Source organism: Mustela lutreola, chromosome 11 (assembly GCF_030435805.1).
Source record: "Mustela lutreola isolate mMusLut2 chromosome 11, mMusLut2.pri, whole genome shotgun sequence".
Lineage (NCBI taxonomy): Eukaryota > Metazoa > Chordata > Mammalia > Carnivora > Mustelidae > Mustela > Mustela lutreola.
This window is the reverse complement of record NC_081300.1, coordinates 95,810,600-95,829,506: the sequence shown is the minus strand read 5'-3', so window position 1 is coordinate 95,829,506 and position 18,907 is coordinate 95,810,600. Positions and strand designations below refer to the sequence as shown.

At 45.5% G+C, this 18,907-nt stretch overlaps 1 protein-coding gene across 4 annotated transcripts in view; it reads left to right on the top strand.

The window, feature by feature from the left end:
* Positions 1 to 18,907, top strand: part of CLIP1 (CAP-Gly domain containing linker protein 1) — a 122,798-nt gene that overhangs the window by 55,552 nt on the left and 48,339 nt on the right. For 2 of the 4 annotated variants that reach the window (XM_059139601.1, XM_059139602.1), the window contains 6 exons: positions 1,402 to 1,526; positions 2,573 to 2,795; positions 6,905 to 7,102; positions 7,720 to 7,823; positions 9,600 to 9,660; positions 17,894 to 18,838. In XM_059139601.1, the coding sequence (XP_058995584.1) occupies positions 1,402 to 1,526; positions 2,573 to 2,795; positions 6,905 to 7,102; positions 7,720 to 7,823; positions 9,600 to 9,660; positions 17,894 to 18,838 (1,656 nt within the window). Of the gene's footprint in view, positions 1 to 1,401; positions 1,527 to 2,572; positions 2,796 to 6,904; positions 7,103 to 7,719; positions 7,824 to 9,599; positions 9,661 to 10,891; positions 10,925 to 14,144; positions 14,250 to 17,893; positions 18,839 to 18,907 lie in introns of all 4 variants that reach the window. The other 2 variants (XM_059139599.1, XM_059139600.1) reach the window with 2 other exon arrangements.

Here is an 18,907-nt window from a genome sequence, read left to right as displayed (position 1 = left end):
CCCCCCCCAGTGCAGGTCTGGATCCTAGGACTCCAGGGTCATGACCGGAGCTGAAGGAAGATCAACCTTCTGAGCCCCCCAGGCGCCCCTATCCAAGAATTAATTTAAGTTTGTCATGAATAAAGAGGGTTTTTTGTCTTGTTTTTTGTTTTGTTGTTGTTGTTGTTGTTGTTTTTGTTGTTGTTTTTTTAATCAGTAAGAAAAAGGAACTTTTTCCTGAGACTTCCTCGGAAAGGAAAAATGAGGGAAGTGCCTTCCGGGATAGCCCGCTGTTGCGGGACCCTAGCCCGCCTCCAGAGCGCGGCAAGGAGTGGCCACAAGTGTTGAGAATACAACATAACAAATGCAAAACATTTATTTTTTGCTTATAATGTTCTTACGTTCCTGCAGTGACTGCTCTTGGTCATGGGGGAGGGCAGATTTCTAAAGCAGCAGTTAGGAAAAAGAAAGCTTAGAAAAAAGGAGGAAAACTAGGACTCTGCAGGAGCCGTGAGGGACACCAGCACTGTCGGGGGTTGGGGGGGACAGATTGTGGAGTGGCGGGAAATTCTAATGCCTGTAATGCACAGCGGTAGCACAAATACTGAACCTGTAGAAAGACTCACACACGTCAGTGTGTTCTTGTGTGTTTGCCCGTGGCAAAATGAGTGTTTGGAATAGAAAAGTAATGGCAAAGGAAGGAATAATTCATAAATGCTGTTGGGAAGTTTTGGAGATAATGTTTGCATAGTACATCAAACAATGGCTGGGACAAGGAGTTACACCTTCAAAAAGACAGCTTTGTTCATGGGAACTACAGTGTGAGGAATAGTAATCTTAGCAGTCATGAGGAGACGGCTTCCCAATGGAGAATATCCATAGAGTCAAATTATTTTCAAGAATTTTCATTTTCACGCAGTGTGCACTTAGGCCAAAAAGCGGACGTGTGCGCATGCGCAGATATCCGTCCTGTGTGTGTGTTGTCGCTTTCCGTGGGTGGGGACGTGAAGGATGGGGACACAGCAGCTGCTACAGTGTAGGGAGAATGGACGAATTCTGTTTTCCTTCAACGGATGTATGGGTTTTATTTTTGTAGCCAATACTTATTTTGAAGCGGGAGAATCCCTCCAGAGTAATAAAGTATTTTCTAAGGAGGGGACTGATTCATTGGGTGGACAGCCCTGCCACCCCATAGTAGCTAGGCTGTTTCATTACTGGGATTTATCGGATCACACTGGTGATGTGTCACCCTGGTACACTTCACCAGTCTTTGGAGGATACTCTTATAAGGGCTGAAGAGAAGGTTATGAGAAGAAGCCGTTGGGGGAAATGTGGAGCCCCGCACTTGATTATCCATTGTAACCGCAAAAGGTTAAAATCCGGGATTATGTCCATCTCTTTATTTTTACTGTCTTTTTCCAGGTTGGTGGCACCAAGGCCGGTGTCGTCCGGTTTCTTGGGGAGACAGACTTTGCCAAGGGGGAATGGTGTGGTGTGGAGTTGGATGAGCCTCTTGGGAAGAACGATGGGGCAGTTGCTGGAACCAGGTTTGTCTGGAGCTGGAATCTTGTCTCCTGCGTGTAAAGGTGCTCAAACAGATTTCACCAAGAGCTGCATTTTTAAATGTTATGTATTTATTTATTGTTAAGATTTTATTTGACAGAAAGAGACAACAAGAGAGGGAACACAAGCAGGGGGAGTGGGAGAGGGAGCAGCCGGCTTCCTGCTGAGCAAGGAGCCTGATGTGGGACTTAATCCCAGGACTCTGGGATCTTGACCTGAGCTGAAGGCAGTTGCTAAATCACTGAGCCAGTCAGGCACTCCAAGAGCTGCATTTTTTTTTTTTTTTTTAAAGATTTTTTTGTTTGAGAGAGAGAGAGGCAGAGGGAAAGAAAGTCTTTTTTTTTTTTTTTTTTTTTTAAGATTTTATTTATTTATTTGACAGACAGAGATCACAAGTAGGCAGAGAGGCAGGCAGAGAGAGAGAGAGAGGAGGAAGCAGGCTCCCCGCTGAGCAGAGAGCCCAATGTGGGGCTCTATCCCAGGACCCTGAGATCATGACCCGAGCCGAAGGCAGAGGCTCAACCCATTAGCCACCCAGGCGCCCCAAGACCTTTTTTTAGTGCAACTTTAGTTTCACAACAAACTTGAGAGGAAGATATGGAGCGTTCCCGTGTGCCCCCTGTCGTCGTGTCCCCCCCCCCCCCCCCCCCCCGTTTTCAGCCTCCTGCACCCTGGCGGTGCATTTGTTACAACTGACGAACCCACATGGACCTGTCCCTGTCGGGACCCCTCTGCTGTAAGTTTGTCAGACAGTAGCAATGTTCAGTCCCTTTGCACCTGAGGAGCACTTCAGTGGTAGCTGGTAATTCTGTCACTGTGTGTATCATACTGTTACTCGTTAGTGTGTTTTCTAAAACATTGTTGAGGTTATCAGCTTACATGCTGTGTGCTGCTTGACCGCCCCAGTTTGCTGGGAGGACTCAGAGCAAACCCGTCATAAGTGATGACCAAAAAACCAATGCTTTTGTTTACAATTGTTATTTCTTGTAATTAAGTTTTTTGTCACTGCTTTTATTGTTATTCTCTAAAGGTATTTTCAGTGCCAACCCAAATATGGCTTGTTTGCCCCTGTCCACAAAGTGACCAAGATTGGCTTCCCTTCCACTACACCAGCCAAAGCCAAGGCCGCTGCCGTGAGGCGAGTGATGGCGACCACCCCCGCCAGCCTGAAGCGCAGCCCTTCTGCCTCTTCTCTCAGCTCCATGAGCTCGGTGGCCTCCTCCGTGAGCAGCAAGCCCAGCCGGACAGGATTAGTAAGCCTCCCTGTTCTCCCTGCATGCTTCTACGTTCAGGCGAAGAGCGCCTGCTGCTGGCAAACCTGCTTTGCTTTCAGAGCTCTTAGCTGCTTTGAACTGAATGTTCGCTGTAGCTTGTGGAGGCCCGTTCTAGGTTTCACAAAACAGAGCTTTAGCAAGAAGTCAAATTTGGAAGTAGAATTTTGAACATCGCTTTCAGAGTCGTAAGGCCCCAAGATGTACCAGTTCTTGCTGAGTCTGTAGTAACTATTGTCAAGTCTCACATATGGGATGATTTCTCTTTTTTTTTGAAATTATTTCGGGCACAAGAATGGCAGGAAAGTTGGGAGGGATCCTTTTCCTCAATGACCTCCGTCTCTCTGACGTCAAACAATTTGAGGAACTAAAGTATTTTGAGAAAAGGCATGTTCTTAGAATTTCGGTAGCATGCTCCTCGAGTCTAACCCACTGAAAGCGGTTCATGTGTGGCGTGTTCCTGACTTGGGCCAGAGGACACAGCGGGGAACGAGCGGACGTGAAGGGACACAAGGAAAAGCCTCGGCTTGTCTCCTCCTCCCTCCCGCTTCCTCTCTCCTCCTTTGCCCCAGGTAGACCCATAAAAATAGAATCGTCAGAATTAAAATAGGCAACAGCGGCTCATTCTGTTTGTTAATATGGTGTTTTAATAGGGTCAAGAAATGACTTCTTGGCTCTTCTCCTGCCAGTCAGTTTATTTACTTGAAGTGAGGCAAATACTGTCCAGGTTTGTAGAACTGCACCGCACTGGTAAACTGCAGGCAGGAAGCAGAATGGTAAGTGGTGCGGTTGGTCAGAGTGAAACTGCCAGCGGCCCGGTCTGCCTTCTCTTCTGTGGTCCTTGGGTCCTCTGGGAAGGGAGAGGGGAGGGGTCTTTCCTTCAGTGCAGGGGGAGGGAGCCGTGCTTCTCTGACAGCCAGCTGGACTTTCTCTTAGGTTTTGGTAAAATACCTGCTCAGACTTTTTCATTTTGCATACGAAAAGAGCGTCTACATCTTCAACAAAAAAAGTCACAGATGGACTTCTACAAGAAAAGCTTGACAAGAACAATGACATAGAAGGGAAGCCCCCCTCCTCTCCGGACAGAGCCTCGTTCAGCAAACTCCTGTGGACAGCTCGTCTACTTTGCTAATCCGGGAGCAAGTCCGTGGAGGTGTTTTCTCTGGAATAGGAATTCTTTCTCGAGTAACTTTTATTCTGTTGTAATTGTAAGTGTCCATCTCTTTGGAAGACAAGCAAGCCCTGGTCTGTTTCCCCCAGTCTCTCCTCTTTTCAGACCCGTTCTCATTCATCTTAGCCACCTCCCTCAGTGAAGAAGAGTGACAAGAGAGAAAGGAGCCTTCCTACCTTGTGAAACAGCTTGTTTTTGTAGATCTTTACAGAGGGTCGCTATGGTTTCTAAACCAAAAACCACCATAAAAGAATATGCCAAAGATACAGAAAGTGTGACTTCCTAGAAATATATCTCCTCAGCGCAACCCCTTGCATGTCTATGAAAATATCTAACGATTCTTGAGTGCAAGATGGTTCTCTGGAAGTATTGACACAGAGGGGCCCAGACTCTCTGCCTAGCACCTGCTGGCCTGTTACTTTATTGTAGTGCCCCAGGCCAACAGAAATAGCTAGCAGTCCTGTCTGCTAAGCAGCTAGGTGCACAATTTAATATTTATGTTCCAGCAATTTAGTAGCTGTTTGAAAAGAACGATACACATAACTGAGAGAAAACACATTTTTGGTTCATTCTTAAGTAACCACACTTACTATTAGGTTGCGTGCGGGTGTTGGGCACTGCATGTCCTTGTCAAACCTTGGAATCTTCCCGAACACTGCTGCCCTCATTTCCTGTGACACATTGAGTTTTTTTTCACACAGTACTGGCTTTTTGTCACGGCAGCAGCCAAAACCTCGCTTTGGGAAGACACAATGTGATGGAAAGGAACGTCGTACAGTTGCCTCAGACTTAGTTGCCTCAAGCTGGTAGTTCGTATGGTGTCCAGCAGGTGTTGGAGTGTTTCCCTTGAAGTTTGGAAATACTCCACAGTGCCCCGTGACTTTGCTGCAAGGCCCCAGGGCATCTCTGCTCAGGGAACCTCAGGTTTGGTGCATTTCAGGAAGAAGTGTTAGTACCGCAAGATATAATTTTAACCATGTAATGAAATTGGAAAGTTAAGGTCAGATGCTTAAAACAACACCGCTTCCCCCATATGTTTAAGTAATTTTAGAAATTTCACTAAATAGAAACAGCAAAGGACAATTTGGGTTTGACTGGATTTCTTTACTCTTATAGTTGTCAAATTGTCCTTTTTTTTTTTTTTTTTTTTTTTTTTTTTTTTTTTTTAAGATGTATTTCAGAGTGGGGCAAGCCGGGAGAGGAAGAGTAGAGGGGGAGAGAGAGAATCTGTCAGACTCTCTGCTTAGCCAGGAGCCTGACATGGGGTTCCAGCCCATGATCTTGAGGTCATGACTTGAGCTGACACCAGGAGTCGGACGTTTAACCGACTGAGCCACCCAGGCGCTCCCCAAATTGCCTGACTTTTAATTGATGACAGATCCTTGCTCTGTCTGCCTCCTGGACGGGGGCTCCGACTGATGAAGAGCTTTCAAGGGGCAAAGGAGGCTTTGATTGCAGGAGATGAAGTCAGGGCCCACTCAATCTAGATCCAGCAATCTGGTCTCTAGGTCAGTGGCCTTGGACAAATGCATGCCAAGGGACGGGGCTTTTGCTGAACTGCTTCCCTACCCCGGAGCCTCGCTTGGAAGAATGCTGTTCAACTTGGCCGCGTTACCCATTGCCGTGGTAGGAGGTTATTTTCTCTGTGTTTTTATCTGACGATTAGCCTCAAGATGGAGGAATCGGTATGGGAAATAGCACAGAGTAGCAGGGGGACCCCTGAGGGCCTTCTGCACCCCTCCCCCATGGCCTTTCTGCCCCATCTCTTACTTCCTCTCTCCTCCCACTTCCCTCCCCTCTAGTTTTTCCCCCCTCCCCTCCCCTCCTCCTCTTTCTGCAGATTCTCTTTCCCTCCTTTTCCGCTCTCCGCATGTCTTCTCTCTCCCCACACACACTTCTGAAGGCACACAGAGTTTCCATATTAATCTGATCTTCACAAATCCCTCTGGTGATTGGGATTCAGGTCCTCAAGTTCTGGATTCCCGGGTGAGATCTCCTGTGCTTTTCATTTTTTTTTTTTAAAGTTTTTATTTAAATTCCAGGTAATGAGCAGTGTTAATATTAGTGTCAGGTGTACAACACAGTGATCAACACGTCCATACACCACCCGGTGCTCATCCCGACAAGTGTGCTCCTCAGTCCCCTCCCCCGGTGCCCCCAGTGCCCCCACCCTCTCCCCTCTGGTGACCATCAGTGTGTTCTCTAGAGTTAAGAGTCTGTTTCTTGGTTTGTCTTTCCTTTTCCTCCCTTTGCTCGTTTGTTTGGTTTCTGACTTACTTCCCTTAGCACGATACACTCTAGTTCCATCCGCATCATTGCAGATGGCAAGATCTCATTCTTTTTTATCTGTGCCTTTCACTTTGAAAGAAAGATGAAGAAAATCCTGACAGAATCCAACTGTTTAATCGATACAAGGAAGGTTTGTGACTCCAAGGGTGACCTCTTGGTTTCCTCCTGGTAGTTAAAAGCTTAAAAAGTTGAAAAAAAAATTTCAGCCTCAAATCTGAGGAGCAAGAAACTGACCAAAATCTCCTAAGAAGAAGATGCCTATTAATGAAGCTCGGACAGAAATGAAGCTTAGAGAAACTTGTTAAATGGGTTCTGTGGAATTTTTCTAGATTCTGGCAAGGCCCTGTCAGCTGAGCTCAGGGTCCTTTGATTTGAGCTGCTCATTCTCCTTCTAAACATCTTTCTGATTGTTCCGTGACTTCTCACATTGATGTGTTGTTTGTGATGTTCACAGTCAGGAGGCACATGCTGTCTTGTTTCCTTGATGAGAAGCTTTTGCTAATAATTGGCGAGCTTGGGAGCTGGGACAGCACCTTTGCTTTGCCGAGGAGATGCCCGCCTGCATGCCTCGCGCCCTCCTTGCTTCCCCGAAAGCATCATCGCCCTTCACTTCTTTAACTTTCCTTTGCAGTTGACTGAAACCTCCTCCCGTTACGCCAGGAAGATCTCCGGCACCACTGCCCTCCAGGAGGCCCTGAAGGAGAAGCAGCAGCACATTGAGCAGCTGCTGGCTGAACGGGATCTAGAGAGGGCGGAGGTGGCCAAGGCCACAAGCCACGTGGGGGAAATAGAGCAGGAGCTAGCTCTGGCCCGGGACGGACACGACCAGGTGAAGTCTCGTGCTGACCTTGTTTCCGAGATGGTGATGGGTTCTAAGCTGATCCTGTGGAGAAGCTGGTGCTTTCTAAGTGGAGGGAGAAGGCTGAGCAGCATCCCCGGTGCTTGGAGCCGGGGGGCTAGTCTTGGGAGCACAGGAAATGAGTAGCAATGTCTTTGTTGGGCTTGTTGGAAGCTGTGACCTGGGGTACCACTTTGTAGCGTTATAAAGATGAAGTTTTGTTCTTCTTGAGTCGACCTTAGTCTTTCGGTCTTTACATCCGGGTCTCTTGGCCCGCGTCAGGGGACCGCGTTTACTAGGACCTTACCCACGATGGCAACTCCTGTTTTCGTAGGTTATCCTTCACACTCACTGCAGCTTCAAAAAAGACGAGCGTTGTTTTAACATTGCCCTCTGTTGCTTTAATGGTGTGGTTTTTCATCGTCTAGTTTCCAGGAATGCGGCCGAGAAGTAACCTATTAAAGATCGTAGAAAGCATTTCAGTGTGGAAAGGTTTTAGAGTCATGCCAACCCACAATGGTACCACTTAGCTGTAGCTCTTTGGAGGCGTCCCTGGGCCTGCGTCTGGGTCAGAGAGAGGCACTCACTGACACCCTTGCCTTCCCCAGCATGTCCTGGAGTTGGAGGCCAAGATGGACCAGCTGCGAACAATGGTGGAGGCTGCCGACAGGGAGAAGGTGGAGCTTCTCAACCAACTCGAAGAGGAGAAAAGGTGACCTCAGACTGTTCCTTGGTGCAAGGGTGGCCTTTTCCTTTTAAATGACCTTAGGAAATCGTCCTCATTAAGGGGCCAGGCCTTAGAACCAAAGGAATGACCGCATATTCAGTGGAAATGAAACTCTTTGTACTGCGTGAGGAGGGTCTGCTTGGATTTGACCTTTTTTTCTTTTTTTGGAGACGTTTGGAATCCTCTAGACATACCCTGCTTCATTTAACAGCTATAACTATTTATTGAGTCCTTGCTATGGGTCAGGCATCCTCTTAAGGCTGACCTCAGTGTCATGAGATTAATGCAAACCCTGCTTCCACCTGCAGCCATCTTTGGTGAGAGGACATTGTGGGTCCAAGTTACCTAGTATTTGTGAAACACCTTCCATGAATCTAGTAAAACTGTACCACTGGTGAGTGATAAAGGGTCTCTGCCGTTGAGAAACTCAGTCCCTTAGTAGGAAAACAAAACTTCCGTGTGAAGCCATTAGAGCGTTATCCAGGTCAGGATGGAATCGGTGCTAAATTGTGTGAGACAGCAAGTTTGGTTCTTACAGGTTTCTTGAGGCTGTGACCAACGCGATCTGTGAAACAGGTGTCTGCCTGGAAACCGCTGGAAGTGGTAGTGGGGCATTTGTCCTCTCTTGCACTTGATGCCATCTTCTGTCCTTTCTGATGGCAGCAGCCTAATACCCTAGCTGTCTGGTCTGTGAGTTCAGGATGGTCAGAAGCTCACTGCTGTGAAAAGGAATATAGTAGAGATAGGATACAGTCTCTTACCAAGGAAATGACTTTCTCACTAGAAAGACAAACACTATACATAGGAAATCCTCTTCGCATCTTAAAAATGGGTACAAATAATTGAGAGATAGTAACGGGCCTTTTCTTGGCCCTCCTGGATGCCAGGACACCAGGACCGCTTGCTTTGGCTCTGAAGCCAGCTCTTGGTCTGCTGCCTGCTGGGCTTGAGGGCTGTAAATTACTGACGATTAGTTCTGATTTCACAGAGTAGAATTTTTCTTAACTTTGCCAAAAATGCTAGTGAGTTTGACTGCTTTGATTTTTGCAGACAGGTTATGAATTTGTTCCCTTTTCTTCCTTACACTCAAATTTGTGAAGATTTATAACATGGATGTTTCCTGGATTCCGTAATTCTTCACGATAACCTATTTCATTGACGTGGTGACAACACTGATTGAAACCTGCACCCAAATCAGAGATTTTTAAAATGCAGGAAAAAAAAAAGTGACTCCAACTGTTCATAACCTTATTCTCCCAGGCTTAGAACAGGTACTGGTATTTTCCTGGTGCTTTCTGCAGGGGTCGCCCACTAGCCTTACCCTGACATATCCATGTGACATATGGAGTTGTATCAAGAGAGATTGGTTTTCTGTGCCACTTTCCCCTATGTTCTATAATTGGAAAGTAAAAATTACAGACTGGAAGTTTCAGAACCTATTTCTGTGGTCATTAGACTTTTTCCCTGTAGGCTGGTCCTGTCCTGATTAGATTCACTCTGTTGATTGTGACCAAGGGAAACCAGCTGGTTTTTCTCAACTCTTACTTCCTGCCTCGTGGAGTCAGTACCTCTAAAACACTGAAGTCTCCTAGATAGAATAGAGCTACTGGATTTCTAAGCCGGATGCCTAAAATACATTTCTTTATTTTCTTCCACCATCATCTGTTACAATCACCAGGGTGTTGATTATAAATTCTGTTTTTGGTAAGGCGGATGTGTTCCTTGGCTACTTATGTGCTCTGTTTTGGTTTTGTTGCACAGGAAGGTGGAGGACCTTCAGTTCCGGGTTGAGGAAGAATCCATCACGAAAGGCGATCTTGAGGTAAAACCCCTCCGGCTCTCTGCAGCTTTTCTGGGTACTAGTATTCACAAATTCAGATGAGCTCATTGTGCCAGAACAGACAGCAGAGGGAACTTGGTCTGGGCTGTGCTGTGGGCGTGGCTGCGGGTCCGTGGGCCTGGGACGGTGCTGTCCCAACTCCAGTGACCCAGTCAGATTTTTACTACTCTTTTCTTGCGCTTCAAAATTCAAATCCTGGAATTGGAGTTAATCAAGTCATAAATCTGGCGCTTTGTCCATGTAAGATTCTAGATGTTCCTCTGATGATCAGAAATGGCATTGCAAGGAGCACTTTTAACTTCATCATGATAGTCCCCCCAAAAGTTTCGTGCTTTCTCTCAGCTTTGCTTTTCAATTGAGCAGGATCAATTTTTTTATAGTCTTGTAAAAGGAATAAACATGTGTTCCAGTAATCGATTTTTTAAAAAGTAATTACCCAAAGAAAAAACAAGAGCGATTTCTATATCAGCTTCTTTAACTTCTGTGGCGTATTTTACATTCACAGGGATTTCCTTTAGCATCAAATTTCTCATCTTTAGACAATTATTCATATCAGTTTTTTAGATTCATGTGATTTTGATGCTTTTTAAACCACTGCTAGATGTATGACATACGAATTATGAAATTATTCAAATTTTGCAGATTTTTGATACTTTAGTCTGTAATATTTTGGTAAAACTTTCACTTGACTGTGTAATTCCCAGAATATCCATTTTTGCTGCTATTACAAGTTCAAAGCCTATTGGTGACCCACACCATGATTCCATTCCAAGGGCCCTTCTGATAGGATCTCTGATTCCTTTGGTAATTGTCTTTGTAGTCAACCGAGAGTAAGGAAGACATTCTTTGAGTTCTAGTTTTATAAGGCCCAGAATTTAGTGGATTATTCCTAATTCAATAGTTCCCTTCTTTGCTCATTTCATCTATGGTAACATTCTTTTAGTTGACTTTTGTGTTGTTTTTACCCATTTAAAAACACCCCAAAGTCTCATTAGAAGTTTCTCATCCTCATCTGATTCATGTGAGACACAGCCAAGGGTGTGCTGAGGAGGGGCAAGTGAAATCTTCCCCTCGGCACTAGGCTGGCATAAGCCGGCCAGTAAACTCACTTGAAATTTATCAGAGTTGTTTTGAGACCCTTAACACATAATTGAAACTTTAGTGGAATTTCTCCTTTTGTCGATGTTTAATTTTTTCATTTTTTTACTGATAGCAAAAGAGCCAGATTTCTGAAGATCCTGAGAATGTAAGAGGGCACTTAACTGTGTGGAGATTTCCCTTGTTAACCCAGATTGATGACAGATTAAAATGCTTATTGATACACTCAAATACTAACGGCATCATCATCTGACCTGAGACATTGATCTTAATATCTCTGTGCATGTGGCTTTCAGAGCAGTTACATTTGTAGCCTGAAGAGATTGTATGTAATGAATAAGCTGTATAAATCCATTTATTTAGTGCATAAACAAATGTTCGCTTTATAAAAAATTTTGCCAGAAAGGAAAAAAAGATTTTGTCTGGGGACCTGGCCTTCTCCACTTAACTCAGAATGTCTTCTCATTTTAATAGAATTATTCTGAAAGAGAGGATAGCTAACTGAAACGTAAGACACGTAAGAGGAAGGAATTAGAGAAATTCTGCAGGAAAGTTTTCCCAAGTGGTTTTGGAAAGTATTCCAAGTGGAGTAATTTTATTCCCGCGTAGGGAGAAGGGCATTCGGAGGGCCTTTATGTGAGATTCATTGTCTTTTGTGAGCTCCCTCTGCTGGTCGGTGCCTGCCAGTGCAGGTGACAAGAAATTCAAGTGTCCGTGCATTGTGGCTGCAGGGTTTTCCCTGAGTTGGTGAAACTAGAGAGGAGCATTCTTCAGTGAAGACGCCATGTGCTTTAAATTTATTATTATTGAAATGCGATTTTTCTAGTAGCTGTGCTACCAGCCACGTAGGTGTTTCTTCTCCCTCCTCCCTCTGATCTGGACCAAATGCCCAACACAGATCTCACCTAAACAGCCTCGAAAGCGTGGCTTCCCCCTGGCAAGCTGCTGGCTGTGATGCCAGTAGAAAGAACCTCCCAACTTTTGGCTTTGTTTTACCACCGTAAGAGAATAAAATTAAAACAGAGATTTTTCTCCCTGCCACCTCCTGGCAGCTGAAAGAGACAGCTTAAGACCGGACTTTTAAAAAGCCTCCGTTCTGAAGGTCTCCTTTTTGTGAAGCTACTTCAGTGATCTGGGTCTCTTCTCTCCTCCCCAAACAGGCTCCGCTGCATCCGGTGTCAGTCTGCATGGGGTCTTCCTCCCGCCTTTCCTGTGCGCTTCTCGCAGAGCCTTTGCTTTCCCTCTCAGTCCCTGTCCCAGAACTTCCCTCTCGGGATGCTCTGTCTTAATGTGAGAAAGGAATACTTTTGAAAGGAGGGGTGTCCTGTCCAGTGTAATGTTTTGACCACACACCGAGGCATGGACGGGGATCGCTAGTTCCCTCGCTGCTGATGGCCCAGACAGCTGTCGAGTCCCAGATGGTTTGTGTGCACACCCGCCGGCAAGGCAGTGTCGCAGGCATCTGGAAGACCTCGTGATGGGAAGAAGATCACATTCAGTGGATATTTGCTCTTTACCTGGAAGTAGTGAGCTTCCACCCAGAGGACACTGAACTCAGTGTCAGAGGTGAAGAAAGGTTCTGTTGCCTTTTACTTTTTACCGTTAGTTTTGGGTTTCAGTTCTTGAGGCTGTGACCCCGATTACGTAGATCTGGATTCGATCCTTTTCTCGTAAAAGCAGGTAAATTGAACAGCTTCTGTCTGAGGCACATATGGACCAAGGGGACTGTCCAGACAGTTAGATTTTGAATTTTTTAAAAAAGATTTTATTTATTTATTTGGCACAGAGAGAGAGAGAGATCACAAGTAGGCAGAGAGAGGAGGAAGAAGCAGGCTCCCTGCTGAGCAGAGAGCCCAGTGTGGGGCTCTATCTCAGGACCCTGAGACCATGACTTGAGCCAAAGGCAGATGCCCCAGGTTTTGAATTTTATTTCATTATTTCTGTTGAGTATCTAGAGCTGAAGCAGATGAAGAAATTTAAAAAAAATTGGGGGGGGTTCATTTTTTAAATGTTCCATGATGGTTTATACTTGGTTCTCAAGCACACGAACCTCTTTTGTGTTGAAATCCCTAGAGGACCACTGGAGTCAGTGAAAGATAATGTTAGCATGGTCCACCCCGTGCTTTAGAGTTCCATGTCATTTTTGCCTGTAATCGTCCAGACAGAGATCTGGCCAGCTAAAATCACAAAATATTTAAATTAATACCAGAGGCTCGGAGCAGCTCTGTCCCTAGGTTTTGTCCCTTGGTCTGCTGATAGCCCCTCAGGTGGGGAACTGGTTGGGGAAGAGGCCTGTTCAAACTGACATAGAGATTATTTCCCATTGAGTGAGACTCCGCTGTTACAAAGAGATTGCCCTCTGGGTTCTCCTGTCAGTTCACAGCTATGTTAAGTGATGATGGGGAGTCTCTGAGGTTTTTGAAACACAGCTAAGGATCTTACCAGCTCTTTCTGCATGGAGTTCAAACTCATGCCTCTGTGCCGAGTCACCCATTTCTTACTCCCGAGCTGATAACGGCTCCATCCTAGGATGGAGAAGACGAGCCCTTCACCAGCTCCCAACTTCTCTCCTGGTCTGAGTCTCCGAGATGGAGGCCGTCAGACGTAATTATTACTGAATTTTCTCCTTGTAAATAGGACCCCCTCCTTTTTCTCCTTGGTGACAAACCGTTTTTGGAGACCCCACTTTTAGAAGGAAACTAGGGAACTGGGAAATACTGCTAAGAATGCCAGACCCTTTTGGCTCATCTCAGCAAAGGCCACTGGTGTGATTTTCTCAGCTCTGGTTTCTGGATTCCCTCCATTAGGCTTAACGCTTCACGCTTGTCCACATCATAGCACTGGGATCTGCCCCCGGGACTTACTGGACACCTGGAGGATTTATGAGCTTGTGTTGGCCATATTCAGGGGGATGGCAGTGGTCATTCTGAGGTTCAGTTTATTTGTTGAAAGTCACCGCGTCAGTTACATACACAGTAATGTCAAACAGCTGTTGCGGGGTGGGGGAAATTGATAGTTTAGAGGAATATTAACGATTCTAATTTGTGCTGATCGACCTCACTTATCAATGTAACTTATATTTGGCTGCACGCCTCTGACACCGCTCATGCTGCCTCCCGTGTTCCCACTCTCGCGGGTCTCCGCAGACTAGCTCGCGTCCCGCCCACCTCGCCCTTTCATCCGGGAGCGATCCTCCGCCCCCCGGCCGCCCCATCTCAGCCCATCCTCTGCCCGTCTCCATTTCCCTTTTCGTTCATCCTTTGGCGGAAGGTACTGGTGGCTCAGCCTGCATGCCGCTGCCTCTCCTCTCGTGCTGGCATGTCACGGTGGCACTGTTGTGTTCTCTTCCTCTTCCTTTTTACTAACAGACGCAGACCAAACTGGAGCATGCCCGCATTAAGGAGCTTGAACAGAGCCTGCTCTTTGAAAAGACCAAAGCTGACAAACTCCAGAGGGAGTTAGAAGACACTAGGGTAATGGTTTTCACTGTTTAATGAAGCAGACCCGTGTATGTGAATGGTGACGCCTCGGGGGACGTGCCTTGGCCCAGTGGTTCCACCCGAGTTTGGTCCTGGTGCCGTTCAGGGGCTCAGGAGCGTAGACTGATGGGTAGGCACGGCTGTGGCATATCCAGTCTTTTGTCCAAGGTAAAGACTCATTCCTTTGGTTGACTCAACCAAAACCAAGGTCAGGAGCTCCCCAACTGCGTGTAGACTGCGTGGACGTGCACAGCCACATTCGAGGCTCTTTGTATCCGTACCTTGATATACGTCTCTCCAGTTTGCCACGAGCAGTCAACTGTCCTCTTGCTCTCACATTCCCAGTGACAGGGTTTTCTGAAGAATTTTTTTGTTATTGCTGTTTTACTTTACCTCTCTTTTCCTGCCTTCTTCCCTGACCTGTAGGGGAATTGAAACACTGGCTCTTTTGAATGAGAGTTAAGGACTTTCATCCCAGTGACCTTTTTTTTCTTGATACCTGATCTGTCTTTGCACGTCCCTCCTTTTTGTCACCAGTAGGTAAAAATCTCAGCTGTCAGGAGGGAGAAGTGTGCTGAGAACAGAACCACTTCCTACAACCCCGGCTCACTGTCTTTGGCCCCTGGAGCCAGTGCGTGAGTCAGGTTTTCACTTGTTGGTGTATCTCAGCACCTGCAGAGTGCTGACCGGTGCCTGGCACTGTTCGGAGCGCGGCCCCGGCATTAACATACCCCGTCTCACCTCAACCCCGAGGGACGGTGGCATCACCCCCATTTTGCAGATGAGGATGTTAAGGGAAGGAAAGGTTAAATAATTTGCCCAAGGTTACACAGCAGATAGGAATAGTGGAGCCAGAAATTGTATCTGGAACACTTGGCCCAGAGTCTGTGCTCTTGACGGCCACAGGATGGAGTCTGTTTCGGAGCTAGTTTTGTGCTGGAGAATTTAATAAATAATCCGAGCATTTACACATAAGAGGACATGTATGTATATATACTTTTTAAATCACAAATTTGACTGTCAGTGGCTAAATTACCCAGATCCTCAAGTATAAAATTTTTAAAAATTACTCTGTCTCTGATCAAACTTGGTATCCCTGATTTTTTTTCTTTTGAATCACTAGTATTTGTAGAAATTTCTTTTGTTGAGAAATCATTGACTGATCTAAAAATCAAGCTAACTGAGCAATTTTTCTTCTCTAAATCATAAGCTTTTCTTTTTTAAAAAGAGAAAATTTTCTCAGTTGGCCTCAGAAGTAAAGGTATCTCCTGTGTATTTGGTAAGGAAAAAGTCCTGGTAGTTTGTCGATGTTTCTTTCTCACCTGAGAGCCAAAGACTTGATCTGGGAAATATAAGGGACTGATGATAAGATTGGGCTCCTTTTGTGGGAATGGCTGTTGAAGCAAGGAAATACATACATATATATCCATTTTTTTTTAACCTGTGAACTCCTCCTACGTACCTTTGTCAGCAAGCAACTCAGATGGATGCCTTTTCTTTTCCCCCGTGGATAAGAAGGCATCGTTTGCAACCTAGCGTATCCAACTATTCCAGATTCAGACTGTTGTCTTTCTAATAAGAAGTCATGCCTTTCATCGGATCCTCACTTGTGCTTGGCCAAGAGTGAAACCAGCCAGTGAGCCGCCCGAGTTCCCTGTCACCTCCTTTCCTCTTAGGAAGCACTTTAGATGTCCTCTCAGCTGTAAACCCAGTTTATGCGCCGGGTGTTTGCTGCCACGGGGAAAGTCACCAGAATGAGAAATGATACCTGACTTTTATCCTGGTGGGAGAGGCAGACACATAGCTTTGCTCAAGGGCAAACTTTGGGAAGTAAAACAAAACAAAAATGGAAGAGCTGTGGAAATGCTACAGTATAATCACACTATTCTTTTTTTCACTTATTTTTTATTTGATACTGACTGATAGAGAACTTTTGTCTCTTTGGATTTATTCAGATCTCAGACCTTGTAGCATTGGGGTTTATTAATGTTTTGGTCCTTATTCTGTGGCAACAAACTCTTGGACACCCCATCCCCTGCCCCAGATAAAAGTCCATAAATAAACGTCTTTAACCCAGAGCATCTGTAGCCCTGCAGCACACACCGTAGCTGGCTCTGAAGTAGTCAGCGACTCCTCGTGCTGTTTTGGACTCGGTTGCTTTCTTTTCCCAGCCCTTTGTGGACGTGTTAATGTGCGTCCGTATCACAGCCCGTAGGTGGACAGAGGAAACAAAGGAAACACGTCCATCACTTTCTGTCCCAGTAAAGGCAGTGAGGGAGAAGAGCCTTCAACCCGGAGGAGTTTTGATCCTTGAAATTTGTTTTTAAATCATTCATGTTCCCTTCTCTTTCCCAGGTTAGTCCAATAATTCATTTTTATGCCTGAAGCGACCAATTCCCGCATATTTTGTGCCCTACACTGACTGGCGTACAGGTATCAGAGGGAAGTCATTTCTTAAGAGAGAAGGACACAGGTTAGAAAAGTGTTTTTCCTAGTCCTGGGGTGTTTAAAAAAAGCAGATTCCTGGGTGTGGTCCCAGAGCTCAAGTAGAATCAAAACATGTGGGAGCGCACGGGAACCTGCATTTCAGACGGCATCCCAGGAGACGTGCATACTAAATTCTGAGAACCACTGGGTTAGGTAAGCAAGAGATGTACGTTAAAATGCCAATTGAATTATCTAAAAGGGGGGACTCTCTAAAGATTCATGTATATAATTGAAGGTAAGTAATTGTTCCTATTTTGTCTTTCTAAAAAAAAAAAGTTAGTGAAGTATTTCTTCATTATCCAGCTAAAGCTCTGATCTCTACCGCTGATTCACTGTAACGTTTGATAGGTAATATCACATCTTTTATACCAGTCATAGGCCACAGAAATAGAATACCAACCACGTGTATGTAATCGAAAACTCTGCCACCCACGTTAATATAATTTTTGGTAGATAAAGAGAAACAGGTAAAATTAGTGATATATTTGATATAAGCCAGTTTATCCAAAATGACATCATTTTATCAGTATAAAATTTATCAATATAAAAATCAGTATAAAATTATCAACAAGATATTTTATGGCCTCCCCACTCCCCAAGTCTTCAAAATCTGTCTCTGTTAGCCTTACAGCATCGGTCACATTTCTGGTGCTCAGGGGCCATGTGTGCTATTACACCAGACAGCACAGGTCTTTAAAATCACCCACATTAGATAAGTGAGCATTTACACATGCTGGGTGAAGCAGAGGAGGGAAAAGCCAGGTAAAATGAGGAGGCTTCTGTCTTCCCTCAGCTGGACATACATAAGAACTTTGAAAAACATTCTTTCCAGTAACTTACCATCAGTTGATGGGCACTTCTCTAAGTTTCTTTAGAGGGAAAAGAAGTAATTCCAGAGTAAGTTAAATTGCACATCAATTTTCGATTGAGCATCTCCAGCTGGTGGAAGTTGGCCAAAGATGACAACTTTGGGGTTCTCAGAGTTGGGCTCCCTCCCTGACGGCAGTTAGAGGTGGGGCAGCCTTCCGGGGTTCACACGAGCTCCACGACTGCCTGAGGTGGGGGAGTTATTAAAAATCTTCAAGGTTAAAGAAGATCTTCAGTGACTGGTTATTTACGTGATTTGTTTTTCTTTGGACTGCGGTTACTAGGTGGCTACGGTGTCGGAAAAGTCCCGTATAATGGAACTAGAAAAAGACCTAGCATTGAGAGCACAGGAGGTAGCTGAACTGCGGAGGAGGCTAGAGTCCCATAAGCCTGCTGGGGATGTTGACATGTCACTCTCCTTTTTGCAAGAGATAAGCTCTTTGCAAGAAAAGTTAGAAGCCGCCCGTGCTGACCACCAGAGAGAAATCACTTCTCTGAAGGAGCAGTTTGGAGCCCGCGAAGAAACACATCAGAAGGAGATAAAGGCTCTTCAGGCTGCCACAGAGAAGCTTTCCAAGGAGAACGAGTCCTTGAAAAGCAAGCTTGATCACGCCAACAAGGAGAACTCTGATGTGATAGCCCTGTGGAAGTCCAAGCTGGAGACGGCCATCGCGTCCCACCAGCAGGCGATGGAGGAGCTGAAGGTGTCCTTCAGCAAAGGGGTCGGGACGGAGACAGCAGAGTTTGCCGAGTTAAAAACACAGATAGAGAAGATGAGACTAGATTACCAGCACGAAGTAGAAAATCTGCAGAACAAACAAGACTCTGAAAGGTCTGCTCATGCGAAAGAGCTAGAAGCCCTCAGAGGTCAGCTGATGGCGGTCATTGCAGAGAAGGAGAGCAGCCTGGAAGCCCTCAAGGCGAAGCTGGACAGAGCGGAAGACCAGCATCTGGTAGAAATGGAGGACACCTTAAACAAATTGCAGGAAGCTGAAATAAAGGTAAAGGAGCTAGAGGTACTCCAAGCCAAATGCAGTGAACAAACCAAGGTTATTGATAATTTTGCATCACAGCTCAAGGCTACTGAAGAAAAGCTCTTGGATCTTGATGCACTTCGGAAAGCCAGTTCCGAAGGTAAATCGGAAATCGAGAAACTTAGACAGCAGCTTGAGGCAGCTGAGAAACAGATAAAAAATCTAGAGATTGAAAAGAATACTGAAAGTGGCAAGGTTTGTATTGACATCCTCCGTCCTTTTATTTTCTGCTTGTCTGTCTCACTTTGCGTTGTATGTCACTTT